Source organism: Rhineura floridana, chromosome 7, assembly GCF_030035675.1.
Source record: "Rhineura floridana isolate rRhiFlo1 chromosome 7, rRhiFlo1.hap2, whole genome shotgun sequence".
Classification (NCBI taxonomy): Eukaryota; Metazoa; Chordata; class Lepidosauria; order Squamata; family Rhineuridae; genus Rhineura; species Rhineura floridana.
Window position 1 is genome coordinate 46,455,796 of NC_084486.1, and position 25,425 is coordinate 46,481,220.

Genomic DNA, 25,425 nt, shown 5'->3' on the forward strand with positions numbered 1-25,425 from the left:
AGACCAGGATACCTGAAAGATCTTCTCACCTCTTGTATACCGTTGATCACTGCGTTCTGCAGATGAGGCCCTTCTGCAGATCCCATCTCATCAGAAGGTCTGTTCTGCACAACATAGGAATTGGGCCTTTAGTGTTGTGACACCTACCCTTTGGAATTCCGTCCCCTGAAATATTAGATAGGCACTGTCTCTGTTATCTTTTTGGTGCCTACTGAAAACCTTCCTCTTTCAACAAGCCTTTTAAGTAGACCTTACCCAGTCTGCGTCTGTGTTGGAATTGTATAAGATATTTTAAAAATAATGTGGTGATAATGTGGATACTGTGGTGTCTTTGTGAAATATGGTTTATTTATTTACACACATTTCAACCTGAGCTTAAGATGGAGGGGTTCAAAGCATCAGCAGTCCAATAGATCTTTCTTTTCCATCAGGCTTACAGGATGCACCCTAAAGCCATGGTGCAGGGAACCAGCCTCTCTTGCATGTCTCCAGTTCCCAGCCATTCCTCACACTCTAGTAAAAACACGAGCCTCTCCTTGGCCTCAGGAAAAGGGATGGGCTTTGCTGAAGAGTTTCAGTAACAATGGGACCTCCCTGGCCCAGTTAATGGGCACTTGATAGACCCATTAACTCACCTTGCCACACTTTTAGACTAACAAAAGAGACTCATCTGACCAGTGGAGCAGGTTTCTCACCCCCAGGTGCAGGGTTCCAAATCAGAGGCTGCAAGGGGATTCATTGTTGTGCCCCAGGTTGGGAGGGGAGGCTTCAAGACGCCAGATTGACTTGGAGAATTGGGAAGATGAACTGTGAGATGGGACTAGCAGCAGGGTCAGACCACAGAGCGCACAGATCCAGTCACTGACAGCTCGACTCCCCCTGATTCTGCCCCCCTGCTGAAGTGCAACCAAAACTGTCTGAGACTGCGTCATTGGAGACTGCTCCATTAGACACACACCCAGTACCTGCCCCTGTGTCAGAGGCACCGCCTGCTTCACCTGACATTTCCCAGCCGGGTGCCCCACAGATTCCCATGGTCGAGCAAGCTGCCTACCCACAACTCTCGGAGGGGGAAGCTGAGAGCCAGCCCTCTTTGCCCCACACATGGCAGCAGAAACAGGAGATTCAACACTAGTTGAGGACCCAGCATATACACGCAAAAGCCAAGCCTACTTAAGTTGACTCAGGGGAGGGTTCATTGCTGAGTCAACATTGGAGCACTGTGATGCCATGCTTAGTCAGAGTTAGTCAGGGCAAAAGTTCCTAGAAAGCTTAGTTAGGTTAAAGAGGTGCACTGCTTTTGATGTAACTGTAACTTTAATACAAAGAGAAAAAATCACAGCCGTGTTTGAGACTGAGTCTCTCAACTTCAGGTAGGACACTCATAGAAATCATCCTTCTCAACCCCAAACCCATAACAAAAATGTATTCCTTTATCTTGTTTGCTCTGAGCTCCTTTGGGATGAATGGCAGGACATAAATTTAATAATTAATAAATAATCCTTACAACAGAAGTTGCTAATATGGCACTTATGATATGCACCCACAGAGGCATTCCCTGACACCTACAGGGTCCCTTCCTCCCCCACCCACCACAAAATTGATGAAAATCCTATTGTAATCAATAGAATAGTTTGCAGTGTGTGCTTGGTTGTGGTGTGTGTGTGTGTGTGTGTGTGTGTGGTGCCCACAAAAGTTTTTCCGGTTTGCAAATGTGCCCACAGGCCAAAAAGATTGGTGACCCCTCCCTTATAGCAACCCTGTAGGGTAGAGAGTATCATTACTGCCACATTGCAACAGGAGGATGAAAGCTGGACTTCCACATGGCTAAAGTGAGATTTCAATCAAACATCTTTAGCTATATGAATCTGTGTTTAAATGTCATTTTCAGAAACTTTACAAGAACATAGCATTCTTAGGACCAGTTCATACATGCTGCAATATCTTGCTATCCTATCCCAAGAATACTGCACTGTTGCATTTCATGTCGCTCATCACAAGGGAGAAATTTGGTTCAGGGATTTTAATGTGAACCTACCTAATTGGCACTTCCCGAAACAATATAAAACCTGCACTTCTCTGAATTTAGTGACATTCTCCAACCAAATAATATGTACAAAAATGCATATAGTAGGCTAAAGTGTGCATAAAATGCATATATTAATGAAAATAATATGAAAAAGCATTATGTTAGGGGAAATTGCTTGCAAAATGTGTATTTCAGGTCAAATTGCATACATTTACAAAAATGTGTATATTGGAGGGAAAGCATAGTAAAATGCTGATGGGTTTTTCTTGAGGACTTTCTTTTAATGTGAACTGATGTGGAAATGTGGAGAATTTCAGATTGGAAAAATGAAACTGAAAGAAGATCTAGCCCTACTCACCACCTCCCATGTTGGTGCAGCAGCAGGCAAATGACCAGAAGCACAATGAGGAATCCCTCAATTATGCCCAACCCAGTCACTTCAGCCTGTACTTTATAGACAAACTGGGAGTGAAACCAGCCATGTAGGTCAGAGCAGCTGGAAAAGAGCAGGAATGTGCTGCTTTGCTTTGGTTGCTGGGAGGCATCTGGGAATGTATGGGGGAGGGCAGAGCTGATAAATTCTCAGAGGAAAGAGGCTGCAGGCTTCCCCATAGCTCTGAGGTGTGATTGGTAAGGGTAAGCAGACACAGCCATTTAACCCATCCCCATCCCACAAAGCAGGCAAAGAGAGGGAAAGGCCCAAGGTAGCACATCCAAAGCACATTGAAAGCACTTCACGTTCCCTAAAGCATCCTGGGATCTGTTGTTTTCCCCTCACAGAGCTACAAATTCCCAGCACCCTTAACAAACTACCATTCCCATGATTCTTTGGGGGAAGACATGTGCTTGAAATATATGGTGTGGACTTGCCCTCAGACACGGAAGGGGAACTAAGTCTAGAGCTCCAGAGTGATAGAACTCTGGGCTTGCTTCCCACCTGCCCTCTACCCATCTTTTCTTTCACTTAATACAGTGTAATGAGTTTGAGGTAAAACTAAATGAGGTTTGGGGGTCCACTGTGATTTTATAGCTGTAATATGGGATCCTGCAGAAAAAGCCCTTGCTAAAATGGTCAAATCAGTTTCTTTTTCAAGTAATCCTTGATGGAGTCACTGTTCCTCTTCTTGCAGGGACCCTATGTAGCAGCTTTGGGATCATCTAACCTAGGAGATGTGTCTGCAAACACAAATGGTCCACACTGCATAAACACAGGAGAGTCATGTGAAAATTTCAACAATTACTGCCCAGAAGGTGGGGTAGGTATTTGTATTTATTTTTATTTGTTTATTTTAACAATGTTTATATATCGCTTAACCCACAAAAACCTGTAAGTGGTTTACATAACACATATAAATTCTCCTTAAAAAAACTGATAAAATCAGATTGGTTTTGTCTCCTCTGCAGTTGTCCTCATTAGGCTTCCAGGGCTTAAAGACCAATCTCAATAAGTAGGTTGAACAAAACCACAAGTAATACACCCAGCCGTATATAAATGCATCACTCTTTCTGTTTCAGAGTAATTTATACTGTATATAAACTATCCCATGGAGTGTTTCAGATGTCCATTAACTAAAACTAAAAAATAATTACCACTCTCCAGGTTAAGATGCCTTTAGTTGGTTACATCATATTACTCATGGGAATTGTTTGGAGCTGTTCATGCTGGGCTTTTGCAGAGTGCCAAACACCAAATAAGTGCCAAATGATGCTTTACCCAAAACCATTCCATCTGACCTCATGAATTAAGTCAGCAGCAATATTTAATGAACCATAGGCTATGACACTACCAAATGACTTGTGATCAGTCAGTGGGTTTGACCAGAACCTGGGTCAAAATTTGCCCATGTTAATAGCAAGCTTATTTCATGAACTTGGGGCATCATCCTGAGCCTTTCTCAAACCAGATTGATGATCCACAAGGAACCCCCCTTCTGTAGCTGTCGTCAGGGTTTCTGTCACTGAAGCTATTGCTTCAGTTCAGTGTAAAGGGTTTCACCATTCCCATTCAGTTCCAGTCATCCTCCCATCTACCTTATATGTACAAGATACATATGCCTCTGGGTTGTATCTAACAGCACCCTTGTATTAAATATGATTCATTGCTGAGTGAGGGACACTTCTTAAAAACTTATACTGGGCATGCAAAACTAGTTGGCAGACTGGTAACAAGTAAAGGGAGACATGAGACCAAATGGTGGGTGTTCTTGTAGTTAGGTGGTGGTGGTTGTACGAAGAAGGCAAATCAATCCATTTCACAGTTGTGCAAATCTGGTGGAGGAAAAGCATCCTCCCTCGTGCTCCCTAGTGGCCTATGGCAGTGTTGGAACTACCAAGAAGCAGTAGTGGTTTCCAAAGAATTCTTCCTTATACACAAGATGCATGGAAGGGAAATATTTATTTATTTATTTAGCATTTATGTAGCATCATCAGTGTGCATAGTGCTTTATGGAGTACAAGAGGCCAGCTCTCTGTCCCCAGGAATTTACAATCTAAAATACAGAAGGGGAGGGAATCAATATGTGTTTGTTTCAGTTGTGTGTGCCTAGGTTTAGTTACAGGCTGATATACAGTAGAGTATGGGAGTAGTAGTAGTAGTAGTAGTAATGATAATAATAATAATAATAATAATAATAATAATAATAATAATAATAATATGCATCTAACGAACACCTAGTCTGGCCCTCAGGCCCAATTCATATATTTCCTTAGAAGTGTGGGAGTCCCATGATGGCTGAGTATTGTAAGCAGTGGGGGGTTTTTTTGTAAAAAATGAGGTGCTGGGACTCGTATCATGATAATTGTGCTCTGGGTGCCAGCACAAAATGGCTGCCATGGGCAGCAAAAATAGAGATGATGGTACTCTGTATTGATATCATTAAAAAAAAGCACTGATCATAAGGAACTTCCTGTAAATAGGGCAGATTCTTGAAATTAGGCAGGGAATATATTTTATCTTTGCTAAAATGGCTACAACAGCTTGTGTTTCTCTATACTATTTCCACTGCCCCACTAACATGGAGCCACCAGCCGCCACTATATAAAATGATATACTAATTGCTTGTGACTTTTCCTTTTTATTTGTCTTTCTAAAACCCATTTTTAGTCCCAGATGTGCATAGCCACAGGTCCCGGCAAGGACATGTTGGAGAGCACACAAATAATTGGGAGAAACATCTACTTGAAAGCAAAGGTAAGTCATAGGACTGAAGCCATATGAATGGATTCAATTTCTAGGATGCATTTTTGTTTTGTTTTAAACAGGCGTTCTTCTGAAATTTAGATTTTCATCTGTAATACTTTGAAAATGTCTTGGATATTTCCGCCCCCCCAGTTGTAAATTAATGTGTGCAATTGTATTTCAGACCTTCCCAAGAACACAGCACAGGCCAGAATACATTCTTATCTTACTTTATATTTATAGGCACCTTTCCCTTTCAGGCTGATGATTAGCCCAGGCTGATCCCAATGAGCCTCCTTGAATAGAGCTGACTGAATAGTGTGAGTTCCCCCCACTGCCAAATATTGTTGATAAAGCCAGCCTGACTCCTTTTCAAGAGAGTATGTAGCAGTGTAATTATTTTGGAAAAAGCTAGCCATACCATAAAACAAATAATTCCTACCATTCTAGTTTTTTTTTAATAGATAAGGAATATTAGCCTTTAGACTCATTTCAAATATCCAGGAAGGGTATTGTCCATACTTGTCCTCAGCAGGAGTCATTCCTTTCCAGAGACTAGCCAATGGAATCCTTGTCCTGGTTTTCTTCTCTTCCACAGTTACCTCTCTTGTCAATTTTCCCCTCCTAACTAGTGCTAGGGAAGATTAAAATGGCTGCATGAGAGATAACAATAGAAGAGAAGAAGGACCTGGCGGTAATGCCAACACCTCCTGAAAGAGGCAGTAGTGAGACCACTCCTGAAGAGACCCTCCCTGGACCCAGAAAATCTTAATAACTATAGGCTGGTAGCAAATGTTCCATTCCTGGGCAAGGTCCTGGAACAAGTGGTTGCAGGCCAGCTCCAGACACTCTTGGATGAGACCGATTATCTGGATCCATTTCAGTCAGGTTTCAGGCCTGGTTTTGGCACAGAAACAGCCTTGGTCACCCTGTATGATGACCTTTGTCAGGATAGAGACGGGGGAGTGTGACTCTGTTGACTCTTCTTGATCTCTCAGCGGCTTTCGATACCATTGACCATGGTATCCTTCTGGGGAGACTAGCTGAGTTGGGAGTGGGAGGTACTGCATTGCGGTGATTCCACTCCTACTTGGCAGGTTGCCTACCGAAGGTGGTGCTTGGGGAACATTACTCGGCACCCTGGACTCTCCAGTATGGGGTTCCGCAGAGGTCAGTTCTGTCCCCCATGCTGTTCAACATCTACATGAAACCGTTGGGTGCGGTCATCTGGAGCTTTGGAGTGCGTTGCCATCAGTATACTGATGACACACAGCTCTATTTCTCCTTTTCATCTTCTTCAGGTGAGGCGGTCAATGTGCTGAACTGGTGCCTGGCTGCGACAATGGACTGGATGAGGGCTAATAAACTGAGGCTCAATCCAGACAAGACTGAGATGCTGCTAGTGGGTGGTTCTTCTGACTGGATGGTGGATGTCCAACCTGTCCTGGATGGGGTTGCACTCCTCCTGAAGGAGCAGGTTCGTAGCTTGGGGGTTCTCCTAGAACCATCTCTGTCACTTGAGGCTCAGGTAGCCTCAGTGGCACGGAGTGCCTTCTACCAACTTCGGTTGGTGGCCCAACTACGTCCCTATCTGGACAGGGATAACCTGGCTTCAGTTGTCCATGCTCGGGTAACCTCCAAATTAGATTACTGTAATGCAGTCTACGTGGGGCTGCCTTTGAAGATGGTTTGGAAACTGCAGCTTGTGCAAAATGCAGCGGCCAGATTGGTAACAGGGACCAGACGGTCCGAACATATAAAACCGATTCTGGCCCACTTGCATTGGCTGCCTGTATGTTTCCGAGCTCAATTCAAGGTGCTGGTTTTGACCTATAAAGCCTTACATGGCTTGGGACCACAATACCTGATGGAACGCCTCTCCCGATACGAACCCACCCATACACTACGTTCAAGATCAAAGGCCCTCCTCCGGGTGCCTACTCAGAGGGAAGCTCGGAGAATGGCAACAAGGGAGAGGGCCTTCTCAGTGGTGGCCCCCAAACACTGTTATCTTTTCGGTGCCAGGTCAAGACTTTCCTCTTCTCCCAGGCATTTTAGCATGTGTTTCAAATTGTTTTTATATTGTTTTAAATTTTAAAATTGTGTTTTAAATTGTTTTTAAAATATGTGTTTTAAATTGTATATTTGTTTTAATGTTTTTGATTGCTGTAAACTGCCCAGAGAGCTTCGGCTATGGGGTGGTATACAAGTGCAATAAATAAATACATAAATAAACTCACCAAAGGTTAATATGACATGTAGTGGTGTCTTGTTGGGGGGGGGCAAAGGCAACGGCATTGGCGGCCTTCCAGATGCAGTGGCACTCCATTCATCAGGGCAGGGATGGGGTGAGGTAGTGGTGAGGTCAGGGAAGGTCCAGGGCAGTGGCTCCACAGGCTTATGCATACCTGCATGGCCACTGCCACCAACTCAGAACTCACCCAACCTCACCCCATCCCAAGTGCATTGTCACCGCCTCTGGAAGGATACCACAGCCTCTGCTCCCCATCCCCTCATGTCCTGCCTCTCATGACATGGCCAACACTCACTCCATCTCAGGAGCAAACAGAAAAGCAAGGGGTGAGAGACTGTGTTTGAAGCCCCCGTACCCTAGTGTCCCTGTGTGTTGGGATAGTTGCTGGGACAGACCCTCTGGAGATATCAACACACAGACTGGAGCTGTTTTTTCCATGACCGCCATTTGTATTTCAGGAACTGTCTACAAAGGCCTCTGAAGAGATAAATGGTCCTATCAGAACAGCTCACCAGTGGGTGAACATGGCTAACGTTACCGTGCAGTTCAATGCTACTCACTCGGTAAAGTATTGCTGGCCACCTTGAAGGTCTATTGTCAGGCAGAAAAGTGGGATATAAATACTGTAAATAAAACAAGTACTGTCAATGGCGCATTTTAGGCCAGCACCAACAATACAGAGGTATCTATAATGCACAGCATAACCTTTTTATTCTGCTTTTCTAAAGGGCAGAACATGCATACCAGCTTTGGGGTACAGCTTTGCTGCAGGAACTATAGATGGACCAGGAGTTATGAATTTCACTCAAGGCAAGTGGGGATAATATAGAATATGTTCATTATTTGCATTCAGTATGGACCTCTGATGTTGATTCTGATGTATTGGATATCTAATATCCAAAATTAGATTTCACCATTAGCCTAAATGCATATACCAGGGCCCCAATCCAAGGCCAGCATGGCCCCTAATCCCAGATATTCTTCTCTTGGGTACACCAACTCCTTTTTCCTGAACCACAACCCAGGCTCTTAATTCCCTTAGTCTAATTTAGCCAGCTTGGTGTAGTGGTTAAGGTGTTGGACTATGACCTGGGAGACCAGGGTTCAAATCCCCACACAGCCATGAAGCTCACTGAGTGACCTTGGGCCAGTCACTGCCTCTCAGCCTCAGAGGGAGGCAATGGTAAACCCCCTTTGAATACCGCTTACCATGAAAACCCTCTTGATAGGGTTGCCATAAGTTGGAATCAACTTGAAGGCAGTCCATTTCCATTCAATTTTAGCCAGATGATTTATCAGCAAACAAACAAAAACATGAACTGGCCTTCCTTGGTTTTAACTTCCTTCCCTCTATTGTGAACAATATTGTGAACATATTCTCCCAGATATGTACCTGCTAAGTAAGGGCTGTTTGCTTCTGTACCTGATTTAAGAGTCAGGCAGAGGGGAGTGAACAGCCAGTCCTGCCCACATGCTTGGCATTCTTTCACGAGTTTTGAAAATTCCAGGTTATAAAAATTATACTTTTTTAAAATAAAATTGGCATAATAAGTTTTTATACTAGAATTACAGCCATTCTCTACTTGCGTGTTACTTCAAAACATGTTCAGAAACATTCAGTTAACACTTGTATGTTGAAGAGTAATATGTTTGATTGCACCTTGAGACTAACTTTTAATGAGCTTTTTATTACAAAATGGCATGAGTGGGTGCCTACATAAGAACCTAAGAAGAGCCCTGCTGGATCAGGCCAAAGGCCCATCTAGTCTGGCACTCTGTTCTCACGATGGCTGACCAGATGCCCGAGAACTACCCACAACTACTTGCTCCTTTGGATGCTGAGTTAGAACTAGGGAAAGCAAGGTGGAAAAGTCAGTCAAAAGCTGATCAAGACAGAACATTCTGAAGTTCTGAAAGCATTGGTAATAGTACAAGTTATATAGAATGTTTATAATATGCAAATAGACCATAATCTTTCTTGAGCCCCAGCTTTTTACAATCAAATTTCTATATATAGTAAACCCTCTTCAACTATCTCACATCTCTGTTGACAGGCACAACAGAAGGTGATCCATTCTGGGATGCGGTCCGCAATGGACTTCTTGCTGAGCCGTCCAATGAAACCCAAGAATGCCACCGACCTAAGCCTATCCTTCTTCCTACAGGAGAGGTATGAAACATGAAAATTCACTAACAAGAGTAAATTCATTTCAACTCTGACTTAATGAGACTAATTATTGTGGACCCAGTTCAGGACCATCATGTTGCACACACGACATTTCTTTGAGCAGTGAGAAGAACCAGGGACCACAGCAGTTACCCAGGCTTGGTTTCTTTTGGAAAGAGGCTGATTGCCATTGCAAATAGTCTGACTGAGCATAGGTGGAGGCACATCTCCTCATACCTTCCATTCACTTATCTCTGATCATTCACAAACCCTTTGCCATGCACAACTTTGGTGGGGATGACTTTGGCTATTTCTTAAATCTACATATTTTAGAATTAAAACTAACCTGAGATTCTCCTTCTTTACTGAATTTCTTAAGCTTTCAAAACCCTACCCATGGCATCCACACGAGATTGATGTTCAGATAGGTACCATTGGATCTATGGCAATAGTGGCTCTTCCAGGAGAGTTTACGTATGTATTCACTTTCTGTGTTTATAGTAAAAGCATGTATTAATGTACGTATGTGGAATTTTGTGATGACTGCAGAAAAAGGATTAAGATTATACATTTGTTTATGGGAAGAGGATAGTTGTGGAAGACAGACCTGCAGCTACACATTTTGGAATAAAATGTAGAACAGATGGAAATATGGAAAAGCAAAACAGACAAAAAAATGCATGTTAATTCTGTATTGAGGAACGGCAAAGTTAAAAGCGGAAAATCCATTCCCTGTTTGACCTCACACACATTGGTATAGTAGTTAGTTAGTTAGTGTACTGCCTTCAAGTTGATTCCAACTTATGGTGACCCTATGAATAGGGCTTTCATGAGGCTGAGAGGCATTGACTGGCCCAAGGTCACCCAGTGAACTTCATGGCTATGTGGGGATTCGAACCCTGGTCTCCCAGGTCATAGTCCAAAACCTTAACCACTACACCACACTGGCTCTCATTGGTATAGTAACTAGTCTGTATTTAGCACACAGGGGACTCAATCCAGAAAAAGCTAGTCATGACTAAGGTTACTGTCCTGTACTCACTTGCAGTCAATGTAAGTCATACTGAAAGTGATGGGACATATGTTTCCATTGGCTTTAGGATGATTTATCTAGATCTGAGCCACTATTTAATTCATTTTTTTAGGCTTTTACACAATCTCAGTGATTGTTCTTGGCCTTCTCTTAAACTGGCCTTCCCAACTTGGTGTTCTTCCAGATGTTTTGAGCTGCAATTCTCATCAGCTTCAGCCAGCATGACCATGATCAGGGGTGATGGGAGATGTTGTCCAAAACATCTGGAGGGCACCTAGTTGTGGAAGGTGGTTCTAAACTAATGATCTACAAACCACCAAGGTGCATTGATAGTCTTGAAACCTCTTTTACTCACAGCTGTATGGAATGGTATGGAAACTGATTATCTTGATATTCATGTTTCTCAGGACAATGGCTGGAAGAAGAGTACGTGAAGCTATTAAAAGTGTAAGTCTGAATTAAATGGGAGTGACCACTGGGCAGTTCTTCTCCTCTTGGTTTCTCAATTTCTCTCTGAATTAATTGACTAGTAATAGGAAACTAGTCTGGGCAACAGCTTCCTTCTACGAGTCCCATCTCATGCCCTGCTCACATGTATGTTGCCACAGTCTTCCTATTCAAATAACACACACAAACATAACAATTGCAAGGCGCATATCTTGCATGAAGGCACATCCATAATGAACAAGCCAGCTTCATAGTTAGGTAATGATATACTCTGGACTATGTTCTTTTTTGGGCCTGCCCTTTTCAGATGTTAATGTGAAACTTTATCTGAAACTTAGCAAGCCAGCCCTGCTGCACTTGGGGTCCTCCTGTTCATTCCATGGAGATGAGCCCTGGACTTCTACAACTGAAGACCTACTCTGACAGCACCATGGCATAGCAGCTACATGCTAGATGAATCGTGCCCTGGATAGTCAGCTACCTATGAGCAATCAGAGCTTTTAAAAAGCAGCTACCAAAGGGGTACGTGGAAGAGGGGTTGAGCTATAAGTCTTCTCTCTTACACAGGATAGCTCTTGCCTTACAGCCATGTAGAAGCCAGGCCTGGCAACAGTCTTCAGTGATGTTGCCAATGGGCCCTCTCAAGCACCAACCTGGGCCCGCACTGCTCCCATTACCCTTCCCCCTAGTGCTGCCATGGCAGTTGCTATCCTAGCCAGGCACTCCTCTTTCTCCGCCCAGGCCCATACACGTCTCCCTAGTGGGCAGCAACAGCACTTTGTAAAGGATCCAAGCCAGTGCTTGGCCCCAATGCATGGTGGCCACCTGCCATCTTTCATTGCCCAAAAAGCAACGTGTGATGTCAACACTGAGCATTGCATTTTGGGAAAACTAAAATGACGGCTTGCCACAGTACATCAGCTCTCATTCCAAAGTGCTGCTGTCAATAGGAGATGTTCCCGGAGGCGGGAAGGTGACTGACTGGTGGGGGCCTCCAGGGGTGGAGGCAGCCACAATGCTAGGCAGGAGCCAGGGGTGATGATAAGCCCTTCTGAGTCCCAAGGCCACACCAACCCTAGTAGTACCTTGTAGTGTTGGGAAGAATCTTCTAACTTTTCCCCTGTTGCCCTGAAGGATGTATGGCCCCAACATCTGTCTCTTCATTTACCATCTCCTGGCAGAAGAAGGCAGTTTGAAGGGTAGGGAAAGAATATGTGATGGTGGAGCTCTTAAGCCACTGCTTCTGCCTGCACTCTTAGGCTCAGCTCATTTTGGATGTTGGGTAAATGGATACTTCAGGCCCCACTATGGACCCATGTGGCTTGGCAAGGCTGCCCTTGAGTGTTCATCAGTCCATGATGTGTCCAGTAGCCCATGCAAGTTTCTGAGCAGGAGAGATAGTCTCATCCCAGTTGTTTCCAGGTAGCTCTATGCCTTGATCATGCTCTCACTTCAGTATATACTGTGGTCCAAACTAGATATTTGCTAGATGCATAGCATGCAGCCATGTATATTCTTAATTACAGGCACAGGAGTGTAATTCTGACTGGGAAAACAGAGCATGGGCAGGGGAGATTATCTCTTTACTCTGCCACTGTGATTCAAATGGAGACTCCCCACCCCCATGGCTAGGAGCCTTGCTGGGGGGCAGAATCCCCATTGTCAATTTCCATTATAATCTTGCTGGGGAAGAAAGAGACTTCCCCATGTGTTGTCTTCCCAGTGTGGATCACCTGCTCTTTTGCCTCTAACTAGGAAAAAACAGGATGCATAGCTGTATGCCATGTATCTAGCAAACATCTGGTTTAGCTCTGCTCCTGGAAGGGCTGCCTCCTGAAACCTGCTGGTCCTGAACATCTGAAGCCATAAGATTTTTCATGCATCCCTCTGTGTATCTGGAAGAATAAAAGGACAAGGTCCGCTCAAGCGTAGCTGAATATGTTTATGCTGAAGGTGCAGGATATAAATTATATATGAAAATTGTTATTGGTTCTTCTACTGAATGCTGATTGACTCATTTGTGCACCTGTTTCTTAGGAATTTGAGACTCAAGGGAAACCAGGAATGAATATTCTACTTTCGGGATTGTGCAATGTTTATACCCATTATATAACTACTTATGAAGAGTATCAGGTAAATACACGGGCAACACTCTTAAGACAAAGCTTCTTTTTTAATGTCTGACCATCTTTTGTTAGGGCTGCAAACTAACACGCCCCCGATGAAAAACTTAAAATTAGCTGCAGAAAATGCAGATTGATTGGAAGCCCAATATGTGTATGGATCAGGACGCCTCTACATTCTGTCTGCCATCTAGCAGGAGTATGAAACATTGAATAATTCAGAGTGTCAGCCCCTGGCTCCAGTTGGCCTTCTTCCTGCATGGGCTCTCACTGCCGTTACTGTGCACTATGCCCAGCCATCCAGAAGCAGAGGGCCAAAAGAGTGAAGGTTGCTGTTCCTTCTCCTTGACCCTGTCACTGCTCACCTGCTTAGAGGAGCCAGATGGCAAGGAAGAGAAAGTGAGGCTGGATTAGGTCTAGAAGCTGGCAATGGCCCCCCTAGGGGTGTTTGAGCCTTGGCAAGTGCCCCAAGGATGATGAGGCACCTGCTACGATCGAGAACTCAAGTGTTTTCCTATGTTACTTTACAGGCTCAACGATACGAAGGAGCATCCACCATTTTTGGACCGCACACGCTTTCTGCTTATATCCAATCATTCCGTGGTCTGGCCAAGGCTATTGCTAAGGTATTAAAAAGCTGTATGGATGCAACATAGAGAACTGGGTCCCAGAACAGATTTCTGATTTTCTATTTCTTCTACATGTATATTGAAACAAGTGCAGGCACTTTCTTTTGTGTTCTGGAGCCATTTTATAACCCAGCTTGAAGGCCATCCCTACCATTAGGGAGACTGAGGCGGGACTGAGCTGTTGCTCCTCCCCTTTTGCCATACTGTTTTCAGTTCAAAGCATATTAAATTTGTTTCAGGATACCATTCAGGATTTACCACAATATCCAGAGCCAGCTGTTTTCAACATAAGCCTGAACTTCTTGCCTCCAATTGTTGATACCAGACCCATTGGTCGTAAATTTGGAGATGTCCTACAAGATGCTCAGTCAAAGTACAGGGTGGTACGTATACTGTTTTTTTTAAAAAATGTATTTCCTATTATTTTCTTCATTTATACCATTTTGAATAAGAAACTTACTCAGTTCCTTAATATACATCTAATATACTATTTAAGGTTGTTCATTTGGGGAAACAGAAATGAAAGTGAAAGAGCTCTACTGATTTTGGATTTGATAAATACAAATTAAAAGAGCTCCAAATGAGATAATCCCAAACGCTTTTTTTGGGTTTCTTTTTCAGGGTCACCTCTCCCTTTCAGATTTATTTAGAGCGTGTGCGTGCGTGAGTGCATGCGTGTGTTTCAGAAACAAGTAGCTGTATCTGACAGTCAGCAAATTGAAACTGTGTTGCCAAAATTCAGTGAGTAGAGACCGGGCAGGTGTCTCCACTAGGGATGTTGTTCATGCAAGCCGGATGCGTCTCCAACTTTTCCCCCAATCCTCATGCTCTCACACATATCAGGACTGGATTGAACAGCTGCAAATGCTTGCTGCTTTTGGCAATGCCAGATTTAAAAAAATGCAGACTAACACATAGTTCTGGATTTAGTCCCTGATTGCCTTATCATTTCAATGCTAATGGCCTATCAATTAGCCATCTGTCCACAGGGAATCTTTTCAGTGTAAGAACTTTAATATTGAAAAGCCTAGCCAAGTGCTGGTGGTACATGGGTGCAGGGGAAGCTTGACACCCAGGAAAGAAATGCCTGTTTTTGTTCAATTACTGAATCACTGCATCTCCCAGATAGTTCAGATATAGAAGGCAATGTTCCAGACATTAAAAATACGATGCTATGTTTACTCAGGGAGAAAGCCCTTCTGAATGTGGTGGGTTTCCACTCCCAATAGCTGATTTTGTGCATGTACAGCTAAAATGGATTTCTGAAGTTGCCAGGGATGAATTACGAGTTTCATACAGGTTGGCAACGAGAGACAGAGACAGAGAGAGAGAGAGATTCCCTATGGCTCTAGTGAACTCTCAGTCACAATAGTCCTTTTTTTTTTTTTTACCCCAATGCATTTCTTTGAGGCATAGTCTCCATTAAAATGCATCCTGGTAACGTCTGCAGCTCCAGAATTGGTTAGTGAGCAGGAAAAGCCCAAATACTCATTTGCTCCAAGGGTCTCCATTGGTTTGTATTGGGGAAAGAAGGGGGGCATGCCTAATATCAGCTGTTGGGAGAGAAAAGCTTGCCTCCCCTCCTTATCTCCCTCCCTCCCAGGAAAGATCCTATTGCCCCAGCTTTGGGGCAGCAAGGCCCTTACTGAGGGGGCAGGCTTTCCCAACCACCACCAGAGGCACATATTACCAAATTCTTCCAAGCTACACAGAAAGTGGATTGGACTGTGAAAGACCAACCCAAATTGTGTTTGCATTTTGACAAATTGGTAGGGCAGTCCAATATCTCAGAGAGGAGGTCAGGTCTCCTGCTCCCCCGGTGCAAGCACTACAGCTGCCCAGTTTCCTTGCTTTTTAAAGTTTGATAGAAATATCTGTGGGCTATAGGTACGTTCTTAAACTGCAAGGGTTTTTGCCTGTTAGTGAATTCATATTAAGACCATTTGTCCTAATATTCTAAAAACTAAACTGATGCACAGATTTAAGCATCCAAGCATGTGCTGCGTATAGTTAAATTATAGAATAATCTCCCTGGAACATTTATGGCGGTAAATAGCCTCACTAGGTTCAAGACAAACAATACCAGATAATTATTTTCTAGTGCCTTAATTAGTGGTGTCAGCATGAAACTGAAACCTACAATTTCATAACCTTGTCTTATGAAACATATCCTTGTGTAAGGAAATCTCATGGTGCATCTCCAAGACTCCTGAAACTATGTGATTCCAAGGTGCAGCTTACAGGGCAGGGAGCCAGGAAGCAAGTGCAAAGTCATCACAGGCAGAGATAGTGTACCAGGATAATCCAGCTAGCAGCAACAGTCCATATAATTTGCTCTAGCACAAATCAGCAGTCCATTGAAGTTAGAGCTGTGGCAGATTCCGATATGAACATGTTGGGCACCAGATATTAAGTGCCTGATACCCACACACAGAGAATCTATTCCAGTCCAATGATCTAAAATGATTTGATCTAAAATGAATCTATGTCGGGCCCTTCCATAGTATTTCCTCAACTGCTGGGATTCTCTCCACCATCACTACTGAATTTGTGCAACTTATTCAAGTTAAGGAATGGTTTTTCTCAGCTGGAACCCTGAATATTACAACACATGTTTGCAGTGGCACTAGAATGCTTCAAGAGCTAGAATGCACAGCTGCTTCCCTTCTTTAAAAAGATGTACCATGCATACATTCCCTCACATCTGCTCAGTGGTCACACTACTATTTCAGGAGTGGAAGTAACCATAGTGCTCGGGGGGGGGGTCACAAAAAGTAACCATCTAATTTCAGACAGCTTGTGCAGGAGCAATATTTGGTGGCATGTATTCTTGGACACAACATAATGTGCATTTCCTCAAGACAATTTTTCTCTCTCACCTTAGGGTGAGGTGGTTGATGTGCATTTCGTTGGTGCAAATCCAAGGAATTCTGCAGGAAATATGGTAAGAAAAAATCTTAAGGGACAGATTTTTGGAAGGACTGCCCCCCCCGCCCACATTTTCTTGCACAGGTCTGAGATGCAAGAAATATGGGGAGAGAGGAAGACAAAGAGGAAATAAAGGGTTAGCAAAGAATAGGAGTGAGGGTGATAAAAAGCAAATAATTTAAAAACAGCTTAAGCCAATGAGCCTTAGTAGAGGCAAGGGGGTCAGTTTATCTCATGCATCACATAGCTGCGTATGATAATCTCTGCATCACTGTTTTATATCTTGCTGCTTCATTTCTGATTAGCTGTAAACATTTTTTTTCCAGAACAATTTCACTTTTCTGACGGTGGAGAGACTTGACAACATTTCCAGAAGTTGGCAAGTACTGTATGATGATGCTTCATGGGACACCAGGTTAGCCAATTTAATAAAATATATACTGAGATCTGTCAGGCTTTACATTTTCCTCACACGGTCAGGTACACACTGTAGGCCAAACGGTATATGATCATAAATGCATTGCCTGCGATTGCAAGGAGGCTTTAAAAAAAAAAAAAAAAGCAAATAGCAGCATCAGGGGGTGGGTCCTAATCAGGATCAGAACAATTGTAGACAGGGAGAAGACTTAACCCTTCTTTGATTAATTAATTATAAAGGTATCTATTTATTTATATCCTGCTCTTCCTCCCTGAAGCAGCCCAGGGTGACAAACAAACACTAAAAGACTTTAAAACATATTAGAACAACACATCTTTAAAAATCATTTTAAAAACATCTTTAAAAAGTAGTTCCATCACAGATGCAGAGTGGGATAAGGTATTCAGTAGGCACTGAAAAGATAAGTGTCTAATATTTAAATGGAAATGGACTGCCTTCAAGTCGATCCTGACTTATGGCGACCGTATGAATAGGGTTTTCATGGTAAGTGGTATTCAGAGGGGGTTTACCATTGTCTCCCTCTGAGGCTAGTCCTCCCCACAGCTGCACAAGCCAGTCCCTTCCTTGTCTGCAACTGCCAGCTAGGGGGCAACTGGGCTTCTTGGGACTATGCAACTTGCCCATGGCTGCACAGGTGGCAGGGCACATAACCCCATAGCTACTCACTGTGGGGGTGATCTTTAGCTGGCCCTTGACACCCAGAGACACAAGCGGGGATTTGAACTCACAGACTCTGGACTCCCAGTCAGGCTCTCCTCCCCAGGGAAGGGGATTCCAAATTGTCAATGCCACAACACTAAAGGTCCATTCCCTATATTGTGTGGAATGGACTTCCTGATAAGATGGTATCTGCGGGAGGCTCTCACCTGCAGAGTGCAGTGATCAGCTGGGTAAATTTCAGGTATCCTTGTCCCTAGGGCTTTGTATTCCAAAACTAGAACCTTGCCCAATAGCTAATGGGCACCCAGTGCAATTCTTTCAGCAGTGGAGTAACTTGTTGGTGATACCCTGCCCCAGTGAGCAGTCGCGCTGCCATATTTTGCACTAGCAGCTTCTGAACCAACCCGAAGGATAACCCCACACAGAGCGCATTACAGTAATCCAGCCTGGAGGTTACCAGTGCGTGGACAACAGTGGTCAGGCTGTCCTGGTCCAGAAAGGACACAGCTGTCTTACCAGCCGAAGCTGGTAAAAGGCACTCCTAGTCACTGAGGTCACCTGGGTCTGTAGCACATAGATGGATCCAGGAGCACACTCAGACTGTGAACTTGCTCTTTTAGAGTAAGTATGACTCCATCCAAAGCAGGCAACTGACTAATTATCCTAACTTGGGAACCACCAACTACTGCTAGAATTCAGACTCAGTTTATTGGCCCTCATTCAGTCCACCACCGAGTCCAGGTATTGGTCCAGGGCTTGCACAGCCTCTCCCAATTCAAATTTTACACAGAAATAGGACTGGGTATCATCAGCATACTTCTGACACCTTGCCCCAAATCTGATGACCACTCCCAAGGCTTCATATAGATGTTAAACCACAGCACAACTGCCAGGGACCCTAAAGACAATCACCCACTGCTATTCTCTGAAAATGACCCTAGAGGTAGGATCGGAACCACTGTAAAACAGTGTCACCGATACCCATCTCACCAAGTTGGCTCACCATGGTCAAGTAAGAATAACACGGCTGCAGTCCCCCTGTCCTTCTCCAGATAAAGGTCATCCATCAAGGCGACCAAGGCCAATTTAGTCCCGTAACCATGACTCAACCCAGATTGGAATGGGTCAAGATGATCTGTTTCATCCAAGAGTACTTGCAATTGCTGTACCACAACCCTCTCAATCACCTTTCCTAAAATGAAAATTATGTGGCACAGTCCTTTTTGATTCCAGTGACAGCTTTCCTTCCATGCCAAGTAACAGCTTGTAGAGCAGACCATTTTTATTGCGACCACAAGCTGGGAGGGCAAGGTAGTTCCCTCCCCCCAAAAAAACTCCCCACATGCCATGTAGCTTGTCTCTGATGATGTCTACACAAAGCAGTGGCATGTAACTGTACACACAAATTCTGAGCACGCTTTGAGAATACAGTATTGTTAATTGGAGCTCAGCAAACAGAAGGTGCATTATCACCATTCCACAGACACTTTGCCTTATTTTATTTATCATGTAACTCTGGCTCTTTCAGTTAATTCCTATCCTGCAATTATTGCCAGTTTCAGATTGTCTCTCTATAAAGGTCTTTGGCACACTTCTTACATTATTACCTTAAGAAGAAGAAGAAAACCTTTTGACAGGTGAATGTAGTACTCTGTGATTGCTATAGTCACCTGCCAAAATGTATAATCTTTCTTTTTCTTAGTACCTTTGTGATCCTTGGAGAATGTAACGTGTGTTCCAGGGAAATTCCCTGTATGCATTCAAGTACCTTCTGTAGTTAAAACCACAAGTCAATATGTGAATAGCTGCTGCTCCGTCACTGGTGACATCACATGAACATAACATTCAACTTTGCCATGTGATAGATATGATGCCACAAACTGCCAGTATTCTATCTGTGGACCTCATGCAGTTCTCAGCTGCAATTTGTCCTAAGAGGTTTTGCCCTGTGCTGTTAGCTCTGGTATTACCAACGCAGCCAATTGTGAATAATGGTAACTGTTGCAGCCTCATTTTAGCCACCTTAAAGGCCATATGGTGGAAACTAGGAGTATAACATGTAAATATCAGCTATGCCGCCCAACAAGATCAGCCTCAAAAGACCTTCTCTCCATCCAATCAGTCAAAACAGCCAAACTGGTGAGGACTAGAGAGAGGGCTTTTCCAATTGTGGCCCCCACCCTGTGGAACTCCCTCCCAAATGATCTCCGCCATGCCCTTTCTATGATGAGCTTCTGCCAGGCCTTGAAGACCTGGCTCTTCAGGCAGGCTTTTGGGGTGGGTTAGATTTTATCTTCATTGTTTTTAGATTTTTAATGCCTACGTACTGTATGCCTATGTTGTACGTCGCCCAGAGTGGCCGGACAGCCAGCCAGATGGGCAACTAATAAATTCAATAAATAAATAGTCAACTAATTGGCATACACAGATATCTTATTTAACGTTTAACTGTAAAGATTATGGTTTTAATGGCCTCTGTCTCAAATGTGAAATTTTATTCCTTGTGATATCAGGGCTCTTGTTCATCCCAGTTGGGACGTGGAAAGCAGATACTGTAAAGCAGCCTTTCCCAACCAGTGTGCCTCCAGATGTTGTTGGACCACAATGCCCATCAGTCTCAGCCAGCATTGCCAATGGCTGAGGCTGATGGGCGTTGTGGTCCAACATCTGGAGGCACACTGGTTGGGAAAGGCTACTGTAAAGTATAAATTGTGCCAAACCAAATACCTCACTGAACATCACAGTCACTAGCTTGCCTACATGCAATCACAATATTCCAGGACAAAAGAGAATCTTGCAATCTCATTCCTTATCTGAAGACACAGGACAGGGAAGCAATCAGCCAGGGATGCATTCAGTCCCTTCCTCCCATAATGAGTGTGCTCCTATTTTCAGGACATACTTTTAGCTGTGTGCAAATGGCACCTTGAAATTCTCCACCCTATTTGTTGGCAGAGAAGTTTGGGAGAGACTATTTCACTACATTTCTCTAGGGGGAGTAGGTATTTTCCTACAGTTTGATGGGGTGGAGCAGTAGCACACCTCTGGATATATATATACTAATCAATGCAGCAATTTCTCAACAAGTCAGAGGCCGTTTGCATCAAGAAATATGGAGCAGGAACTAAGGGATCCAGAAAGGAAAATTATGGGGTCAAACAAACAACCTGACACAAATGTTTCCTGTTTGTTTTCTCCATATCCCTACTTTTCTGATAACAATCGTTTGTGTTGTAACAACTGTGTATTCTCCGACTTGGTTATTCTCTGACATTATGCTTGCCTTCCCAACTAGGTTCATCTGGCAGAAACACAACTGGGGAGTCAGCACAAGTAAAACAGAATGGCACATCCCAAACCACACAGAACCAGGAACCTACAGGATACAATATTTTGGGCACAGCAAAGAACTTCTGAGCTCAGTTCATGCATTCAATGGCTCATCTTCAGTATTTGAAGTTTCACATTGAACTTTCTAATCGTAAAATTGGGAGCTAGAGGTTATAATAAGGGTGAGAAGTAAATGAAAGACTTTCATGCAACAACTGTGGGCACCTCTGCTTTGCCACCAGTCCACAATTTGTCCCCCCCAGTAATAGTTTAGCCACAGTGAGACCAGGATGAACCATTTGTCTCTCACTAGAAAGAATGACTGCTAGTATTACATCTGTGACAGTGTTCACCGTACCAGCAGTGTACTATCAGCCTTCTGCCGTGCAGTAGGAAATAATGGAGATGCAAGGTGCAATACTGATCATATTGCTTGGTTGTGCAGGGGAGCACATTTAAAGAGATAGCCTGCATATTTGTACCAGTCTTCAGTTGTTTAAAATGAAGCACTATCATTCCTGATGTCCCACTCCAATAGTTCTTTGTACTTATTAACAGGGCAATCCTGTGCATGTCTACCCAGAAGTAAGTCCTACTTACAGTGGAGATTACTCCCGACTAAATTTGTTTAGGCTTTCATCCAGAAAATAATAAAAGGGGTGTTGCTCACAGAAGTTTGCACCACCATAAATGTGTTAGCCTTTCCGTGACACAAGACTCCTTGTTATTGTTAAGTATTTTGCATGTGAGCTGGAATGCAGACTTACAAGCCCATCCTAAGTAATGGAGTTAGCTGCAGATAATGGAGAATTTTTATATATTCACACAAAAACATAGCTTATTATATTAGAAGGTATAGGTTTATATAATAAAATCATAAGGAGCTAAAGAACTAAGCAAAAAGGCCACAGGCCTTTGGATCATAGGGAAAGCAAATTCAGTTTGAACTTCCCAACTCATGAGAATGAAGCAAGTAGGCCCGTGTGTATGATTAAGTTTGATTAACGACCGTATTGTTTTAAGCAATGGAAGCCTATAATCCATGATTGATATATTTTTAACTGTTTTATCCAGAGAAACTGACTAGTGAAATAGGTAACAATGACATATATTCTATTCTTGATTTTGTAGAACGAGAACGCCGACTAGTGAAAATTTTGTAACTCTTCCAAAGTAGGAACGAGAGGAACTTTGAGCTTAGCACGCATTTTAAAGTAACTTGGTGTGTTGTTTTTTTCACTTTTGATAAATAGGATACAACTTTTTAAGTGGGTACTCATGGTAAATAAGTATTTTGAGGTGGCTTGCTTTGTCTATTCCTCTGAGGCTGATAGACGCTGATTGGCCAGTATCAGCCCCAGTGTCTTCCCTAGACTGGGTAGTCTTCAAACGTAGCCCAGTGTTTAAATATAATTCTCCCTCATACGCTATGTATTTTATAAGTAAGGAATGGGATTTCTGAGAAAATATAAGGAATAAGGAACCTTATAGCAGGCTAATAAAACTATGATGCTCATGGACACCCTAAGTTAGCCAATCTCAACCTGGCGTCGTGGTATTGCTGAAGGAACATTTTGTAATGTTCTCAGAAGTCCCTGGGTCAACTTGGGCAATCAGGAGCCATGAAAGTATGCGTGAAGGCCCACTCACAATAAGTAGAATGAAGTGTATGGTACAAACTGATCTCAACTAGCCTAAAACCATTAGTAACGAGAGACAGAAGAATAGTGGTAACATCAATCAAGGAGACAGTGGAATATTGGAAATATTAGTCAAGGGAACAGATTAACATTAGTCAAAGAAGACAGCAGGACAATGAGATGGGAGGTTGTTGCAAATTATGAATATACATATACTCGTTTTAATAAAATTACAGTAGGGCCCTGCTTTACGGCGCTTCACTTTACAGCGATTCGCTAATACAGCCGTCTCAATTAGACGCAATTAGACTAAAGCCCCACTCATATGGCGCTTGTTCCACTTTTATGGCAGTTTTTGGGCATCGTGCGCCATTCTATTCAATGAGTTCCACTTTACAGCGGTTTTCACCGAGTCTGGGCAATACCCTCAGTTTTATACTGGGAAGCCTCAGATCAAAGACTGGGAAGATATTTATGTTGTTACCCTCAGTTCTATACTGGAAAATCTCAGTTCAGAGCCTGGGAAGATATTTATGTTGTTACCCGCAGTTCTAGACTGGGAAGCCTCAGATCAGTGTCTGGGAACACCTAGGTATATGTGTTTTGTAGTATTTTCTCTGGAAGTGAGTGTGTGGTTAGGGAATGAGCCCCTTGTATGAATGAAGTGTATGAACTGAATGAGCCCTAAGCGTGAAATGAGTATCTAGCACCTTAGTGGTTCAGTGAGGAGAGTGTACTAAGATTTGTACCTCTGGTGCTAAAACAATGTCTGAAACATAGAAAGCGGTGCTGAGCTGCATGGGCTTACTGTGAAAACCCACTCATTCTTTCAAGACAGAGATACAGAGTTAGTTTTACTAATGCAGCCTTCAGCAGGTGGATCCCCTCCAGGTATTTTGGACTGCAATTCCCATTAGTCCCAGGCAACATGTGCTGGTTGGGGCTGATGGGAATTGTAATTCAAAACATTTGGAGGGGACCAGCCTGGAAAAGGTTGTCCTAATGCAATGTACCCTGGGCCCCTTTAACACCCCCATCTCCTTTTCCTAGTGTATGAAGACCTAACAAGCCCCTAGGGCAGGGTAGTCAATGTGGTGCCCTCCAGATATTGTGGATTACAACTGCCATCACCCTCTGGCCATTAGCCATGCTGGCCTGGGTTGATGGGAGTTGTAACCCATAACATCTGGAGGTCACCATGTTGGCTACCCCTGCCCTATGGAAACATACTGTGAAAAGTTGTGGAGAAGAAACAATGAGATGTATCCTTGTGCCGGCACTGGGCATCCACTGTCCAGTCCCAGAAACCTTTCAGGAGAACAGGACTGTGTGAGGTCTGAAAATCTTTGTGAAAGGAACAATAATTGATAGCTTTGCTGTAGCTATGGCAAATACTCCATGTTGGTCAAGGCCTACAGGAAGTAACTCAGCTTAAGTGTTTGCTCACAAACACAATTCAATTTAATAGAAAATGTAGCAAAATGGGTATCTTGAAAACTGCCTGTTGAATCTTCGGTCATTGGTATTGTGATGAAATTTTATATTGCTTGACGCTTATGGAAGAAAACTGTCAATTTAAGATTAAATGGTCTAGCTATTTATGCAAATACACTCATGAGACTCTTAAGAGGAAGGATTAAGTTTGTAGAATCATCTGTTTCAACAGCAAATAATAGAATATCCAAATGACAATCGACATTTTTTAAATATCAGTATTTCGAAAACCAATGGCTTTCCTATTTAACTGGGATAACAACTTCCAAACTTTATGAATATGTTGATTTTGCATGTTTGACAGATGAATCAGACACTTTAAGTCAGGGGTGGCCATTGGTCTGTCTTGCGAAGGATACCCAAAGAGGGGTAGAATAGGGAATATATGGGGTGAGCCAAAAATAGGTGAAGTAGTGGAAGGGAGAAATCCCTCTGCAAATAATCTGTTCAGAGCTTTTGTAAGATTGAGCTTTTTTTCTCACTGGGGGGGAGGGAGGGAGGGATGGGAAAGAGGCTGGGACTTTGAAAAGAGACATTGTGGCATGTGGCCCCTCTCAGATTTTTGTAGGTTGTTTAGTCTAATATGTACATTTTTACACACACCCTTCACCAGTATACACATTTTTTGTATGCATCGCAAAATTTGTAGAAGTGCTGTTTGGTTCAGGAAATACACATTTCGTCTTCTCACTATCAAGCTCACTAGAATCCAGAGAATGTTCATGATTAATGTTGAATGATCGGGGAGAAATTGATTCGGGTCACATTTTAATGCAAACTGAATTAATTCCTTCCCTGTCTCTAGTATGAAAGTTAATTATGAAAATTCTCTGGATTCTAATCAGCTTGATGCTGAACAGAACAAACTCATGAAGAATATCAAAGCTAAAATTTAACTGCCTTTTAGGAAATCAGAAAAGGTTCACTTTAAAATATAAGTGAATATCAGGGACAAACCTCATCAATAAAGTTTACTGAAGGCCTCTTTCTAGGTGCCCACTGTATTATGCTTTCCAAACAAGAAGGTGAAGTTTACCATAATAGCTGCATTTTGTGGCTACATCTTAAGCAAGC

At 43.1% G+C, this 25,425-nt stretch overlaps 1 protein-coding gene across 1 annotated transcript in view; it reads left to right on the forward strand.

Moving 5' to 3' along the window:
• Nucleotides 1–24,565, forward strand: part of ASAH2 (N-acylsphingosine amidohydrolase 2) — a 66,403-nt gene extending 41,838 nt beyond the window's left edge. Inside the window, exons 10-22 of the mRNA XM_061635432.1 lie at nt 3,160–3,285; nt 5,133–5,219; nt 7,920–8,024; nt 8,190–8,271; nt 9,516–9,631; nt 10,008–10,102; nt 11,069–11,108; nt 13,146–13,241; nt 13,762–13,857; nt 14,100–14,243; nt 16,745–16,804; nt 17,115–17,203; nt 21,183–24,565. Of these exons, the coding sequence (XP_061491416.1) occupies nt 3,160–3,285; nt 5,133–5,219; nt 7,920–8,024; nt 8,190–8,271; nt 9,516–9,631; nt 10,008–10,102; nt 11,069–11,108; nt 13,146–13,241; nt 13,762–13,857; nt 14,100–14,243; nt 16,745–16,804; nt 17,115–17,203; nt 21,183–21,357 (1,311 nt within the window). The 3' untranslated portion in view covers nt 21,358–24,565. The remainder of the gene's footprint in view (nt 1–3,159; nt 3,286–5,132; nt 5,220–7,919; nt 8,025–8,189; nt 8,272–9,515; nt 9,632–10,007; nt 10,103–11,068; nt 11,109–13,145; nt 13,242–13,761; nt 13,858–14,099; nt 14,244–16,744; nt 16,805–17,114; nt 17,204–21,182) is intronic.
• The last annotated feature ends 860 nt before the right edge of the window (nt 24,566–25,425 follow it).